The sequence below is a fragment of the Lytechinus variegatus genome, chromosome 15, assembly GCF_018143015.1.
Source record: "Lytechinus variegatus isolate NC3 chromosome 15, Lvar_3.0, whole genome shotgun sequence".
Taxonomy (NCBI): Eukaryota; Metazoa; Echinodermata; class Echinoidea; order Temnopleuroida; family Toxopneustidae; genus Lytechinus; species Lytechinus variegatus.
The window spans coordinates 25581590-25597827 of record NC_054754.1 but is presented as its reverse complement, the minus strand read 5'-3'; the positions used below and the strand labels follow the sequence as shown (position 1 = coordinate 25597827).

Genomic DNA, 16238 nt, shown 5'->3' with positions numbered 1-16238 from the left:
ATATTAAAACTGGGGGAATGTTGCAGGAGCATACTGCACCGCGTTTGATTACTCAGGCTGAATAGTTTTACCAAAAATAAAGGGATTTTAAATGCCTTTAAATGCTTCAAGCGATTATGCTGACAGATCCTCCATGGAAGAGCATTCCACGAAGATGAAACTGAATAGGCATAAACCGGGGGTATAAATCACTTCTTTCATGTTAAATGCGTTCGATGTTCATTTCGTCGTTTATATTAGTGGATGAGCGGATATCTAGTATTCTTTTTTAATCTCTTTCTGCTCCTTTGTTGTTTTTGTGAATAGTTCATCAGAACTACGTAGGATCAGATGTGGACAAGAATATCTTCTTCCTCTCTGTCGTTTTAACAGACGCAAACAATCATAACGTGCCCCAGTATAGAGCTATCCTGTGGAGAAAAACGGTAAGCAAAACCAGTTACTTGTCCAAGGGGGTGCGGGACATCCAATCTGTGAGTTCCACCCCCCCCCCCTTGAGAGCAGTAAAAAAAGGTTGGTGTTAAAACAAGTTGTAGTTAGAAAAGATGCACACTTTCACTCCCCCCAGAAAGGTAAAAATTCACTCTTGAAAGAGTTCCTCATCTCACTTTGACAGGAGTATGGTTAGGGACCAGATTAGCCCCTTTGCATTTAGAGAAGAAAAAAATCCTTGTCAGATTTGTCGTGATATAAATCACCTCTGTTCGGGAGTGAAGACCGGATTTTTCTTGTGTGTGTGTGTGTTTTTGTCTCACCTGCGAAGCAAAGTGAGACTATAGGCGCCGCTTTTCCGACGGCGACGGCGACGGCGGCGGCGGCGGCGTCAACATCAAATCTTAACCTGAGGTTAAGTTTTTGAAATGACATCATAACTTAGAAAGTATATGGACCTAGTTAATAAAACTTGGCCATAAGGTTAATCAAGTATTACTGAACATCCTATTAGAGTTTCATGTCACATGACCAAGGTCAAAGGTCATTTAGGGTCAATGAACTTAGACCATGTTGGAGGAATCAACATCGAAATCTTAACCTGAGGTTAAGTTTTTGAAATGTCATCATAACTTAGAAAATATATGGACCTAGTTCATGAAACTTGGACATAAGGTTAATCAAGTATCAATGAACATCCTGCATGAGTTTCACATCACATGACCAAGGTCAAAGGTCATTTAGGGTCAATGAACTTTGGACGAATTGGGGATATCTGTTGAATTCCCATCATAACTTTGAAAGTTTATGGATCTGATTCATGAAACTTGGACATAATAGTAATCAAGCATCACTGAACATTTTGTGCAAGTTTCAGGTCACATGATCAAGGTCAAAGGTCATTTAGGGTCAATGAACTTTGGCCGAATTGGGGATATCTGTTGAATTCCCATCATAACTTTGAAAGTTTATGGATCTGATTCATGAAACTTGGACATAATAGTAATCAAGCATCACTGAACATTTTGTGCAAGTTTCAGGTCTCATGATTAAGGTCAAAGGTCATTTAGGGTCAATGAACTTTGGCCGAATCGGGGGTATCTGTTGAATTACCATCATAACTTTGAAAGTTTATTGGTCTAGTTCGTTAAACTTGGACATTAGAGTAATCAAGTATCACTGAACATCCTGTGCGTGTTTCAGGTCACATGTCCAAGGTCAAAGGTCAATGAACTTTAGCCGAATTGGGTGTATCTGTTGAATTACCATCATAACTTTGAAAGTTTATGGATCTGATTCATGAAACTTGTACATAAGAGTAATCAAGTATCACTGAACATCCTGTTTCAGTTTCAGGTCACATGATCAAGGTCAAAGGTCATGTAAGGTCAATGAACTTTGGCCATGTTGGGGTTTTTTGTTGAATAACCATCATATCTCTGTAAGTTTATTGGTCTAGTTCATAAAAAGAGGACATAAGAGTAACCATGTATCACTGAACATCTTGTGCGAGTTAGAGTAGTATGCAAAGTCAGCACTGCTGCTATATTGAACCGCGTGATGCAGGTGAGACGGCCAGAGGCATTCCACTTGTTTTTTTATCTGCAAGATTTTGCAGAATAAAAATGTCCCCCCACCCCCGAATCCTGGATCCGCCTTGAGAGTCGTAAAACATATTTGCTGTGAAAAAATTTAAACATACGCAAGTGAAGACTTATTTTAGTTGTCAGATTTATCGTGATATAAATCACCTTTATTCGGGAATTAAAACAATTCTTTTCTGAACATAAATGCCCATCCCTCTTGACATTTTTTTGATCCGCCCCTGAACAAAGCAACAGAATATCGTAGTGTAATCCATTATCATGATTATTGCACTTGCATTTCATTGATTTTTATTATAAATATTGAATTATTCCATTTCTTCCATCTTTTGTATTATATAAGTTAAAGCATAGTAAGCAGTAAGATAGTTGCAATAGCAATTCCCAAGATTGAAATGGTTTTGTGACAAGCAAACTGAAGACTCGGAAGTGGATGGGATTACAAGAATTGATACTTGAATATGATGCTGTGCAAATATCACTAAAAACAAACACGTAGGCTTGACTTAAATCCTAAGATTTCCATCGCTCAGAAAGGAATTGCTTGGCTAAAATCCTTGTCCAATGTTTATTCGGTTTTCGAGACAGTAATACAGCGATGGTTTCAAAGATATTGCTATCATACACAAATTTGATTTGAAAATAATGATGATGCCTGCATTATGAATGCTTCGATAAAAAATGGTGGACATTTTAACTACAATAACGAATTTAAAAGAATTCATTAACTCATAATAGTATTAATGTCTTCAAACAACCCATGATTTTCTGGCTTTAATTAGCAGTTTCAACATTGTCAATGGATCGACAAGGGATCGAATATGCAGGACATAGGCAGAATCATTTTACATGAGAATCTGTGTCCATCGATGCATGTTATTAACAAAATTGTTTTGTCTCGTTTTTCACCATTGAAAAAATCGATCGTTTTATATAATCAGGGAGCTATTCATGAAAGGAAGTCTTGTTGGATTTTTTTATCTGACATAAGTCTGCTTTATCTGACAGTCTCCGCACTTGGGCATTTTAGTCGATCACACAGCAAAAACACCGGTGTTGATGTAACACCAGCCCGGAATATGTCTACACCATAGAAGTATCAAACAACACCAGATTGGTTTTGGTCTAACACCGTATAGGTGTTTATACAACACCAATTAGTATTAAAATATCATCGGCTTGATTCTACAGTGTTGTAGTTTCAATACTTCTCTGGTGTGGACTTATATAGATTTCGGACCCGTGGTAAATCCACACCGGAGTTCAATTTGCAATGCAAAGTTGTCAGACATGGTCCGATAACTTAGCGGACGACCATTGGTGGGAAAACGCTCTCCATGACAATGTCCTGTCATCGGATTCGTTTCTAAAAATTGACGTCCATTTTCACCCACTTCCAAAATAAAGCTGGTTAAGAGTATATTTCACATTGTTATGATTGTTGTGGAAGTAGTTGTTCTCATGAATAACTCCAAAAGAGAATTAGAATATGAGCACTCATGCATACTCAACACGACAGGATTACTTGTTATGTAAGACAGAGGGACATCCAACATTTTGAATTTTAAATTTTGTTTGTATATCATGACATTTTAGGGATCATTTACATTTTCCTTTTTTTTAAAGCAAATGAATGAAGGTTTAATTTGAACAAAAATCTCCACCACCGATTTCAGACAAAAAAGATTATGACGGGATTTCTGAGTTAATTTGGGGCAGCGTATACTAATGGAAACGCGTGTCGCTCAGAAAAACATCTTCGATATTTGCATTTCTTAACCTCTTTGAGATTATGACCGAAATCGAATCTTGAACCAATATAAATCCCGTAATTCCCCAGATTCGATGATACCTATTTTTTTCCTAATGAAGACAGATCGAATATCGTTGGGGGATATCGGGTACTATACCGCGTGCCTCGTAAAGGCAATAAACATATAATTCATTATGTTCTTTCTATTCTCTTTGAGTTTCTTTCAAGTTCAGTTTTGGGTACAGTGGGGTTTTTTTTATTAAAGATCACAATCAAAGTGGGCCTACACGCACATACATGTAGACATATTATTTTCAACTGTTTTATTACGCGGAGAAGAGATATTATAGGATACTTATAAGATAGCCCACATGTCCAAAGAGAACAAAAATGAAAAAATATATATATAATGCAGATTTGACAGAAAGGAGACTCTATCAAACTAGAAAAGTTTACATCAGTAAATTTATTTCAAATGATAGCTCTGATGGGAATCAAACTTTGTTTAACATTAAAATGGGGGAAGCAATAATATTTCTTATTTGATATAATAAGATACCAACGATATAGTGAGTGTGTGATGTCAGCAGATTCGTCGTTTGGATATCCACCCGGATGTACGTATATTGTTTTGTAAAGTTAAGCGAAACCTTATTACCTACTTTCTTTTTTGGGAGAAATTTTCAGCATTATTTTTTTTCTAAATAACGTTTTGTAGGGTTTGACTTCCTTATCATCATTATTACATATATATAGCAGAGTAGAAACATCCGGGAAACCACAAAGTTACTTTTAAATGTCAAATGGCTTCCCCAGTAAGACTATATAAAAACCCCATACCCCTCCCCCTCTCCAGCAAGATTTTCGAATACTTAGTATTAAAACATCAATCATATATTTGATATAGCATCGTAATATTTCAAAATACCTGGTTATTAATGTGTGATTTTAAACATTGTTATGAATAACAACAATGCAAACTAAGGCTAGGTTAGTAGATTCTTAAAATAAGTGAAATCGTGATTCGTGTCAAGAAAATTCATTTTTATATATGTTTGTGTCGTCCTTCATACCTTATTATCAACGTTGAAGGTGTTTCTACTCTTTAAAGAACAAACGAATACCATTACGAGTGGATTCTTTATCTTGAGTATGTAATTCCGAACTACAATGTAAATTTTGTAAAATTTAGATGGAGTTTTACTGAGGTTTAAACTCAACGTTGTAGTCTCGTGGTGTCTTAATATGCAATATTATTGTTATTGCGTATTTCTCGAGAACTTACAGATGGGTGAACTTCAGAGCTCGATAAAAAAAGATCAAGCACATGAACCCATGTTAATTTTGGCATAAATGGAATATTTAGGTGCTAAATTATCTCTGTGCGAAATTTGGTGAAAATGACATGTATTTCATTTAACTGTGGAACATCCTTAAAGGGGGAGCGAAGTGACCAACACGTCACGGTCTCTCATTATCTGTGTGTTAAAAAAAGCAAGTTTTAAAATATACCGTTTGAGGTAGCTATTAGTAATACAGAGAATAAAATAACCTATAGTTTTATTTCAATTGAGAAACTAAACATTTTTTAAGAGAAAAGAGTACCTGTTTTGCTATTGCTGTATGAATGTAGTGAGTGGTGAATCAGTATGTTATCAATCAAGTGGGCCAATATTAGAAGACTACATTGCTAAGAATATTGCATTATGGGTAATTAACCTGGCCAGATATAAGTAGTTGAGGACTCGTGGTGGAACTATTAATGCTGCTGGTTCGTATGTACTTTAACTCGAACTAATGAGTGTTCAAAATTAAATTGCTATTGCATGTTTTTAGACATTGCAAACGTTTAATTATCGATAGGCAATCATTCACAGCAAAAACTGTGGTGTTAACCGGTGTACATAGAGGACCACACCAGTTATTTTACACCGGTGTTAAATTGGTGGTGTTAGTTTTACACCTATAGGTGTTATTACAACACCTTTTGTTGTTACATTTACACTCTTTGGTGTTATGTTTAATCTCTAGGGTGTAATTTTAACACCTCAGGGTGTGGTCCTCTATTAACACCAATTGGTGTCAATTTTAACACCGCAGTTTTTACCATGTTCGATCGTGTTTGTCGTTTGCAAAATATTCTAATTTGGTATGACTTGTTTTAATAAAGACCTAATATCAAATCAATATATCTATCGATACGCAATCATTTTCTTTGTTTCCCACAAAAAGATGTTTTATTTAAACCGATGAATGGTTAAATATTCAATTGCAGTTGTAGAACGTTCCTTTTTTCAGGCAGTTCAAACCTTCAAATATCGATAGGCAAACATTCGATTATGTTGATGTTTTGTTTCGTTCTCTAAATCAAACGTCAGGTCGGTAATGGGGTTTAACGAATGCAGCCTGGATACAAAAAGGCGTTTGAATGATTGGAAAACAAAATAGTTCGACGTATCTCCATATTTAGATTAAGCGTTCGAAGTTGAAATGTGGATGTGTATCATGTGGCGTCCTGATTATTATAGGCATACCACACTTTCTTATATGCATACCAAAATTTCCGTTTCCCTTTGAGTTTCCGTCATTGAGATCAAAAATCTTTTTTTTTTTTGGGGGGGGGGTGTTACACCCACAAATGTAATAATCGCCCACAAATGTAATAACGCCCACAAATGTAATAACACTTTACCCACAAATGTAATAACGCCCACAAATGTAATAACACTTTACCCACAAATGTAATAATTTTTGATCGCCCACAAATGTAATAACACTTTACCCACAAATGTAATAACGCCCACAAATGTAATAACACTTTACCCACAAATGTAATAATGCACTTTACCCACGAATGTAATAATGACTTTACCTACAAATGTAATAAATTTGAAGTGATTTTTGGCGAATTCGTTCTAAACTAATATCCTATAGTAATGCGTTCATATAGCACAAAAGTTCAAAGTCTTTTTTCCAGACCCGGTTAATGAAATATTACAGTACAAGTCCAAGTCTTTTTCCAGACCCGGTTTTTCAAAATTATAATATACGTCCAAAGTCTTTTTACCAGACCCGGTTGTTTCAAAATTATAATATACGTCCAAAGTCTTTTTTCCAGACCCGGTTAATTCAAAAATTATAATGCAAGTCCAAAGTCTTTTTTTCAGACCCGGTCGTTTCAAAAGTTATAATATACGTCGGTGAGGGGTAAAGACAACACTCTAAGCCCAAGCATTTTAAGTGGGTTTAATTTTGAAGATTGAACTCAGCTGTCATTTTTTTCGATATTTCTTTATCTTTTAAATAACAGGGTCCAGACGAAAGACTAAGCATAATACTCGTGTTATTCCACAAGAATAAGAATATGAGTCTTTTGTTTTTAGGATTGTTTAATTCATTTTTAAATCACCGGGTCTGGAATAAAGACAACGCTCTAAACGTGTGCTTTTCTACATGCATGGTCTTAATTTGGAGGATTGTCGGTTCTTAGATTCGTTGTTGGGAGTTGAGTTTTTATAGATTTTTTATTCCTGAAATAATTGTGTCTGGAGGAAAGTCGATCTTCGACAATCGGTCTTCATGTTGTTCCAAAGTAATTAGATTATTGGGTATTCGTTTTAGAATATTTGTAAAAACTATTTTATTTTTCAAATAGTAACCAAGTCTGGAGAAAGGATGTCTGCTTTACCCACGCGTTATTACAATGTTGTGTAGGGGTAGTAGTATTATTTTAAAAAAGACATATTTTTACTGGATGAAACTTTGGAAATTTGGTCTTAGATTCGAAGTTTTTCAGTTACTTTTTTTTAATAGCCGGGTCTGGAGGAAAGAGTACGTTTTAAAACTCGTGTTATTCCACGAGAATAAGAATATAAGGTCTTATGTTAGAAGATTTTTTTCGTAACTGTTTTAGGTCTGGAATAAAGACAACACTCTAAACCTCATTTAAAACAGGTTCTTAGGTTGAAGGTTTGTTTGGTCTTAAACTTTGATTTTTTTAATTGTTACTATTAGCGTTTTTTTAAAGAAAAAAATGGTCGGGCTGAAAGACTACGCTATATATCCAGCATTAATAAGATTATGGGGTCTTTATACTGTTTTTAAACTGTTATTTATAATGTTTAAATAACAGGTAACCTGGTCTGGAGAAAAGACTACGCTTGATTCTCAATTTACTCTTAGTGCATATATTCACAATATACATCGTATAAGTTGAAACAACAGCAAAGACATTAATTCCACCAGTTTTAATTAACTGGGTCTGGAGAAAAGACTAAGCTCGATTCCCATTTTTCATTTATCATTATCATATCTTAGTTTGGACTTATATTATAAATTTTGAAATAACTGGGTCAGGAAAAAGACTTTGGACTTATTAAAATTCTTGAAACAACCGGGTCTGGAAAAAAGACTTTGGATTTAAATTATAATTTTTGAAACAACCGGGTCTGGAAAAAAAGACTTTGGACTTGTATTATATTTTTTTAAACAACCGGGTCTGGAAAAAAGACTTTGGATTTATATTATAATTTTTGAAACAACCGGGTCTGGAAAAAAGACTTTGGATTTATATTATAATTTTTGAAACAACCGGGTCTGGAAAAAAAGACTTTGGACTTATATCACAATTTTTTAAACAACCGGGTCTGGAAAAAAAGACTTTGGACTTTAATTATATTTTTTTTAACAACCGGGTCTGGAAAAAAGACTTTGGACTTGTACTTTGATGTTTTATTGACCCGGTCTGAAAAAAAGACTTTGCACTTTTGTGCATTATGAACGCATTACTATAGGATATTAGTTTAGAACGGATTCGCCAAAAATCCCTTCAAATTTATTACATTTGTGGGTAAAGTCATTATTACATTTGTGGGCGATCAAAAATTATTACATTTGTGGGTAAAGTGTTATTACATTTGTGGGCGTTATTACATTTGTGGGTAAAGTGTTATTACATTTGTGGGCGTTATTACATTTGTGGGTGCAACAGGGGGTCGCACATGATTGTTACCTGCTCAATTGATCTCAGTTCATAATTTATTAACAGTAAGATGTATTGGAGAAACCTAGCGGAAGTGTTACCATGATAACCGTCATTCTCTCTGCCAGAAGATATGCATTAATCGAACGAGATGCTTGCACAGTAGCTATAAGACCATTGCAGCATCAGGGGAGTAGCCACAAGGTTGGTGGGGGGGGGGTAGGCGACGATCGCCCTTATGATCCTTATGATTAGTAAAAGAATGAGAAAAGGGAGAGGGAAGAAAAAAAAAGATTTGGGTCGTTTTCTTTTTTAATTCCCTAAATATTTGAAAATAGATAATCTAAAACCACCATCATAAAATCCTTCCTGCGCACCATCATCATCATTAGATGTACGTGTATGTTGGCTACAGTAAGATCATAATTTTTTATCACATTATTTGTTACATGTATTCCACAACTTTCTCCATTTTCACATTTCCTTCACAGGGAACACAAAAGATCTGTATACCGTACAACTCAGCTAAGTCTATGTCTGTCAAGAGAATATTAGGGTAAGTATGAATTGAACCATATTCATGTAGATTCGAATGAAATAGTGCTTACACGACATAGTTCGATGTTTCCTATACTTCGACTTCTTTTTCATTAATTCTACAATTAGGTTCTTACTTTTCTTCCTCGCTCATTCCACGGCTGTGCACATTGTACACGGCATGTTCCAAATAATTTCTTCATACACGAAAAACATATATTTGCAATTGCACTTCATTGCTTATGAAAAGAGAGAAGTTCATTATTAAGTTTTCTCATATAAAGACCCCCACCCCTCCCTCCCTCTCTCTCTCTCTCTAAAAGGCGACGTTTTTTCACGAAATGTCCTTGATAGCAAGATACAAAGTCGACATAAGTTCAGAATGCAGTGTGGTGAAATTACATTTTCAAAATGTTATTAGAATTATTCTAAACTCAAGGAGGCGCCGCTTTGTGAGGAATTTTTTTGGACAAAACGTGCTGACTTCAAGGATGCTGCCGTTGCTAGGCAACCATATTGGGGATGAGAGGAAGAAACGGTGAAAATCACGGTGAAACAATAACAAATTGACGATGTTTATTTATTTTTTTGCAAAAGAGAGGAGGTAATCATAGCAAGAAATTCAATATATCCAGTTGCCATGACTCCTAAATCGATTATTCTTGAACTAAACACTGCTTTTAAAATATATATATATATATAAGTATACTTGGTATATAGGCAAGCATTAACAACATTACATTGTATACCAAAATGAGACATCGGATTAAAGCTACAAGTAACTTTAATATCCTTTGAAGAGTTACGGCAAATTTAAGATGGGAGCTCCTTGGGTGATTAATTTGACATATTATTATTCACCCATCATTGAATTAGCCCCATTGCGATCATCATGTTGATAAAATAAGACACATTGATCTCGAGGAATCGCAAAATCGCTGGGCTCGTGTGGTCTCGTGGGTAGAGTATTGGACTTATGATCTTAAGGTTGTGAGTTCAAATGCATTGTCTCCACTTTGATAAAAGAAAAAGACCGGAGAACAATTTCTGTCATCTCTCCGGTCAGCCATCAGGTCTGATTATATTAAGGCGACCGCACACCTTACGACTGGTCTGCGACCCGATTTTGGAACAAATCGCATTTTGCTCATTTTCTGAAAATGTGAATGGAACATATCGTTAATTGAGGTTGAAATTAATTGAAATGATAACATTAGGCCTATAACCATTTTGAAAGATTTCAAGCCCTTATTTTGGAATAAAGTCCAAATTAGTTTCATATCGTAGCAAATCGTACGACTGCTATGACGTCATTACGACTAGATATTAAATTCGCTTTTATTCTAAGAAGGATGATAGCATAGTCACAAATTTGATCATAGGTATTCGTACGATGATTTAGAACATTACACAGTAAGATATTCCAAGTCTCAATATCAGGACCAAATTCTACTACATTTTATTCTAAAATCGGGTCGCAGACCAGTCGTAAGGTGTGCGGTCGCCTTTAGACATAAAATGTTTCCTGTGTAATTTGTTATATACCAGCTTGGTGTTTACAACCAAAAAGGTTGTCCTGCCGAGTTCATACGGGAGTTACCCGAACAGAAACAGAAACACATACTTTCACCGATTATAACGTGTTTCATTTTAGTGTATATTACAATAAATCTGCAAAGCATGCCCGATGAAGTAAAGCTTCACAGACAGAAAATATAGACACAGAGTCAGAAAGTATCTCCTGGTTGGTTCAGTGTAATTTCAACAAAATCAATTGTTTCGTATTGAAGTATCCAAGAAGGTTTATAGAGTTCATTTGGTAATATCATGATGCACATGCATGGCGCCATAAAGGTAATTGTTTGTAATTCAGTGTTTGGGGACAACAATGGAAATGTTGATATTATCATTTCTTGGAATGATCAATTAAACTTTATACAATCCATGATCAGAGTAAGTACTGTTATATATTATGCTTTGAACTCTTTTTTTATTCCCCATGATCATGTAACAATAACAATATATAACATAATGCGTAATAAAACTCGCTTAATATAGACAAACTGATTTATTAGTAATACGCTCATTAAAAGTTGTTCTCTGTCAATTTATATCCATTCTCTCTCTCTCTCTCTCGTAATTATATATTTTAATGCATTTCTGTTTCGTGATCATTAAATTTTCCGCGGAACATCACTTGATAAAATTATCTAATGAATGGTGATATTTACCATATTTACCACCGCTTATGATTATGATAGATACATAATTGATACTCACAGGAATACTTTCCTGGATATTTGTAAACGAATTTCATAGTTGTTCTGAACGATCATTATTTGGTGAACTTTCCAAACCATCTTGAAACCCTGCGCCTCGGAATAGATGAAACAAGAATATAGGCCTATAGTTATTTTTTATACGCCATAAATCCTTCTTAAAATACAATTATGCCAAATCAATAACATTCAAGAGACGATTTCTTACTGTGATGGGTTTACAGTAAGCATTGTCAGCTGTTAAAAAGGCAGAACAGCTTAACGTTATTTGGCTCGAAAGTTTATAGATGATCTGTATCAATATACCTGCAGGCAAGCCTCATTATGAGTAATTACTCATTTGTATGATGAAAAATCGATTCCATTTGCAATTACTGTAAGGCATATCACAAATAAATGCACTCAATAAAGCAATAAACTTTCAGAATGTTTAAAGAAGTCTACGAAAATCGAAATCTATGATTGAAGATTATTTGCGTTTTATCATTAAAATGATCGAGAAAGAAATACTGAAATTGGTATGAAGTCCTTTTTTGACAGTTGTAATCATTTTAAGAACCATATAAGATTCCATGTAAACAACCTTGATTTCTTGTTTTCAGAATTATGTTGCTCTGTATTCCGTTTTTGTAAATAAACCTTTAAAAATGCACCCTAAATTGCATGGGTTTAAAACAATTCATGATCGACTGTATTTTGTAGGAACCAATCGATTTATGTATTTGATTTAAATCCCCAAAGTCTATTCTTTGAATTCTAAACTGTATCTTACAATTTCAAAAGATCTATTTTGAATACTTTGGTATTCAAGAATAAATTTCAGAAATCAAATCAAATCCTGAATTCGACTAATCAATCACCACAGTCGATCTGGATCTACCTTTCAATCCTTGCAGTTTAGAGTGTGTTTCTTCTTTTATTTAATCTCTCAAAAAGTTTATGTAGTTACAGCTAATAAAAATGAATCCTGAGATTGTAAAAGGAGTTTTACTGACAATAATGAGGGGGTTTTGGAATTGTTTGAATGTTGCACGAATTAAATGAATTTATGGATCACTACATGCTTTTCTCTTTACATACAGCCGCTTTAACATCAAAACGGAGAAGTCACCGAAAGAAATCTACACACCAGATATTCAAAAAGTAAGTTCCATTTTAGGCATTCATTATATTTATCGCATCATTTTATTTCAGGATATGAAATTGAACTTAATCGTTATGGGATAGTCATGGTGATCAACCAGTATGTCAAGGCCAATATAGGACCATAATCGATGGTCAAACAAAAGGCCAGAAATCTGACAATCCAATCGATATAATAACGGTTTCAGGAGTTATCAATGTAACAGGATAATTGTAGAAAGGGATCATTGTAGAAATGTAGAACGGTTTCCAATGAATGCACTGTCATGAAAAACATGCACATTATCATATACAGTATTAATAGCAGATGTATCCAAATTTAGAGGAAATATTCTTAATTATGATAAGCCCATGTTTTATTTTCCCTTGATGATTATGCTACACAATTTTGTGATAAATGATCCTTTCTCATGTTTATTTAAGCAAAAGCATTACCTGTTGGAAGAGAGGTTGAAAGGTCAGTATTTGCATAATCAAAATAAACAAAATATATAAATCAAATACTGTCAATCAATTTACATCATTTTAGGAAGAATAAAATAAAAAGAATATTGGTAGAGGTGAATTTAAATTATTTTGGCATTAGAATGAACCTCGTTGATTCAACGTCTAATATCTTCTTTTTTCTTTGATTATCATTTTTCTTTTAGGAGCTACTTTTGTTGGAGGAGCAAGAAGGGTCTGTAAATTTCAAGTTCGGTGTTCTATACGCAAAGAATGGACAGAAGTCAGACGATGAAATGTTCAGTAATGGTAAGACATTCCTTGGTTGCGTTGCATTTTTTACGATTTTCCCCCATAACATTAAAAACTAATGTTGATAGTCACTACGTGGGTGTGCTAGGACTTCGCTTTTCATTGTGTGCTGATTATCCTCCCAAATGTACAAATAACTATTCTTTATCTCAAGATGAAAGAGAGAAAGTACTTTTTATCCAAGTCCTAGCCAGAGATTAGCGGGGAAAATTCTTCTTCACTTGCAGTAGTCGGGGTCATACTGTAGAAATATTTTAATGAAACACATTTATAGGTGAAAGGATAACAAGCAGATAAAAAAAAATATTGATAAATTCCGGTAATAAATCAATAATCAGACGTATTTTTACCTAGAATTTGTTTTCGTAATTCAAGTGATTGCCCAATTCACATCAATTATATTTAATGTCCGACACCCTTGGTGCTACAAACAAAATATTAGGTCGAATCAGTATTCAATATGAATAGTCTAGGGCAGACATCATTATTATGTTATTTTCATTCGCATTTTTGAAAGACTTTAAGCCGACAGTATAGCAGAACCGAAGACATGGTTGTCAAAGATAATAATTAGCATATAAACCATCACCCAAAATGAATGGACTTCCTCTTTCGATGCCGTCTTCTCCTACAAAATGCTATTTGCCCATCCTATTGCATATGCCTCGGTTAGCCTGAACCAGCGGCGTTGGCTTTATGCGAATCATGATTATTTGCACGAATAATCGAATGATACTTGATCGATTTATCTCTTTCACGCCTTCATCTCCCGCAGAGCATGGATCAGAGGCCTTCCGGAAGTTGGTTGGACTGTTGGGTGAGGTGGTTTCACTTAAGGGATGGGACAAGTTCAACGGTGGCCTTGATGTCAAAAGTAAGCACGGCTGAAAGATATAATACCTTAGAAATAATCCTGTGAAAAGTCGTCCGTTTATTCTGTAAAAACAATGTTTGTCTTCCCCATTTAAAGTAGTTTGTTGTTTATTCCGTGAAACCTCATCGAACACTTCACGGCGCACACTTCTAATCTTAAGTGTGACTACTCTGGATTGAATTAGCCACATTTCAGAATCGACGTCATTAACCAACATAATTTCCTTTGTGAGCAGTGGTTGTTTTTTTTTCACTACTAATCTCCAGAGTGAAAAAAAACTTTCCTAATAACTTTAATTCTTGAACGTTTGCTGATGGAGTGAAGCATGAATCTATAAGATTTGGGACAAAGTCTATACACCCTTCGATGGTCTAGGCCTATTCCAATTTGATGAACACTTGATGAAATTCATAAATTGTAGCCAGCTAGAAGAATAATTTACTCAGATCATCAAGACTTGAATATTCGCAAATCCGGGAGATGATTTCTCATTCAATTCCATTTTTACAACCGAAGTTTTAAGCTTTTCAACCTTTTATACTTTGCCTAATGCTCAACGGTATTATAGGGAATATATATCACCTCTTATCTTACAATAATTGACATCGCAAAGGCTTTTGATATAAGCAATCTTGCAAACCTGCATGACCTGTCAGACCTGATAGTGGGACTGCCGTAGATTTGTTTGTAATTGGCGACTAGAAAAAGACGCCAAAGGCGTTTAAATACATGCATATTAATCTCCTCGAGCGAGTGAAGCCAGACTGTAGAGAAGATGAAAAATTGATTCGCTAATGGAATGCAATTGGGCGTTCCGGCGGGCGAGTAACGTAGGGAGAAGAGCAATGACGCTTGAGGGCATAGGTCAAGAAGAAATTAGGGGAAGAAGTTTTGCGTGTACGAGACCTACGGTGCCTTGGCGTGAAAGGTGGTGGGGGAAGGAGGGGGGCGTAGAATATTGACGCTTCGGCTTACGTCACAATGTACGATGCCGAAATTAGGGTCGGCATGGTAGACACCATTGGCGCAAGGGTCTCACGTCATATTATTTCATGAATTGACAGAGCAAGACGCAGTGAATCTTTGGCGTTGGTCAAGATAATGTAGGTTCAGGGTTTAGAATGGTTTGTAGGGATGATGAAGACAAATTATGCATAAATTGACGTAGGTTGGTATGTGTGATGGGGGTTGTAATGAGTAGGGAGGCTTACAAGACTACTAGCCATTTGGCGTAAGACAAGAAAATCATAATAATGAATTATGTTTGGTGGTTGGGAGTGGTAGAGAGGATATAAAGCAGTGCCACCTGGGTGCATTTGTCTGAATGTCATGAATACAGCTTTTGGTAAAAGAGGGTTAATTGCCTGGTCAGATAGCAGTGAAAGTATAAGACGATGAGCTGCTTTGGGAGCTTTATAAGGATCTTGAATGCAAGGAGAAGCTTTGAGTTGACGTAGGCCAAATTTCTCGGTTAGCAGATGTCCCCATGGCTTCTATGGTTGTCATAGATCCAGTCCAGGAACCCGCGTAGGGTTCCTTGTGTGACAGGTAGCTTCAGGGCTTTTTTTTGGGGGGGGGGGGATATTATCTAAGCTCATCACTGCACCCCTTCTCTTTCTCTACTCTCCATTTCTCTCTCTCTCTCCTATTTTCCCACCATGTCTCTCTCTACCTTTCCCTGTCTACCTAGTACCTACCTCCCTCTCTCCCCCTCCCTACTCCCCCTTTCTCTCTTTATATCACTCTCTATCGCTTGCTCTCCTCTCTTGCTTCTCTCTACTGATGCGTATATCCTTTATTATTCTGGTACGCTTTGACGATCTATATCTCTTACCTCTTCCTCTTTAAATTCCTTCATCCTCCCTCCCCTACTCCCTTT

General features: G+C 35.5%; 1 protein-coding gene across 1 annotated transcript in view; it reads left to right on the top strand.

Moving 5' to 3' along the window:
* The window catches only part of LOC121428616 (GTPase-activating Rap/Ran-GAP domain-like protein 3), a 102330-nt gene that overhangs the window by 63754 nt on the left and 22338 nt on the right, over nucleotides 1-16238 (top strand). The window contains 5 exon segments of the mRNA XM_041625377.1: nucleotides 307-425; nucleotides 9262-9326; nucleotides 12669-12729; nucleotides 13380-13482; nucleotides 14261-14359. Coding sequence (XP_041481311.1) covers nucleotides 307-425; nucleotides 9262-9326; nucleotides 12669-12729; nucleotides 13380-13482; nucleotides 14261-14359 — 447 coding nt within the window.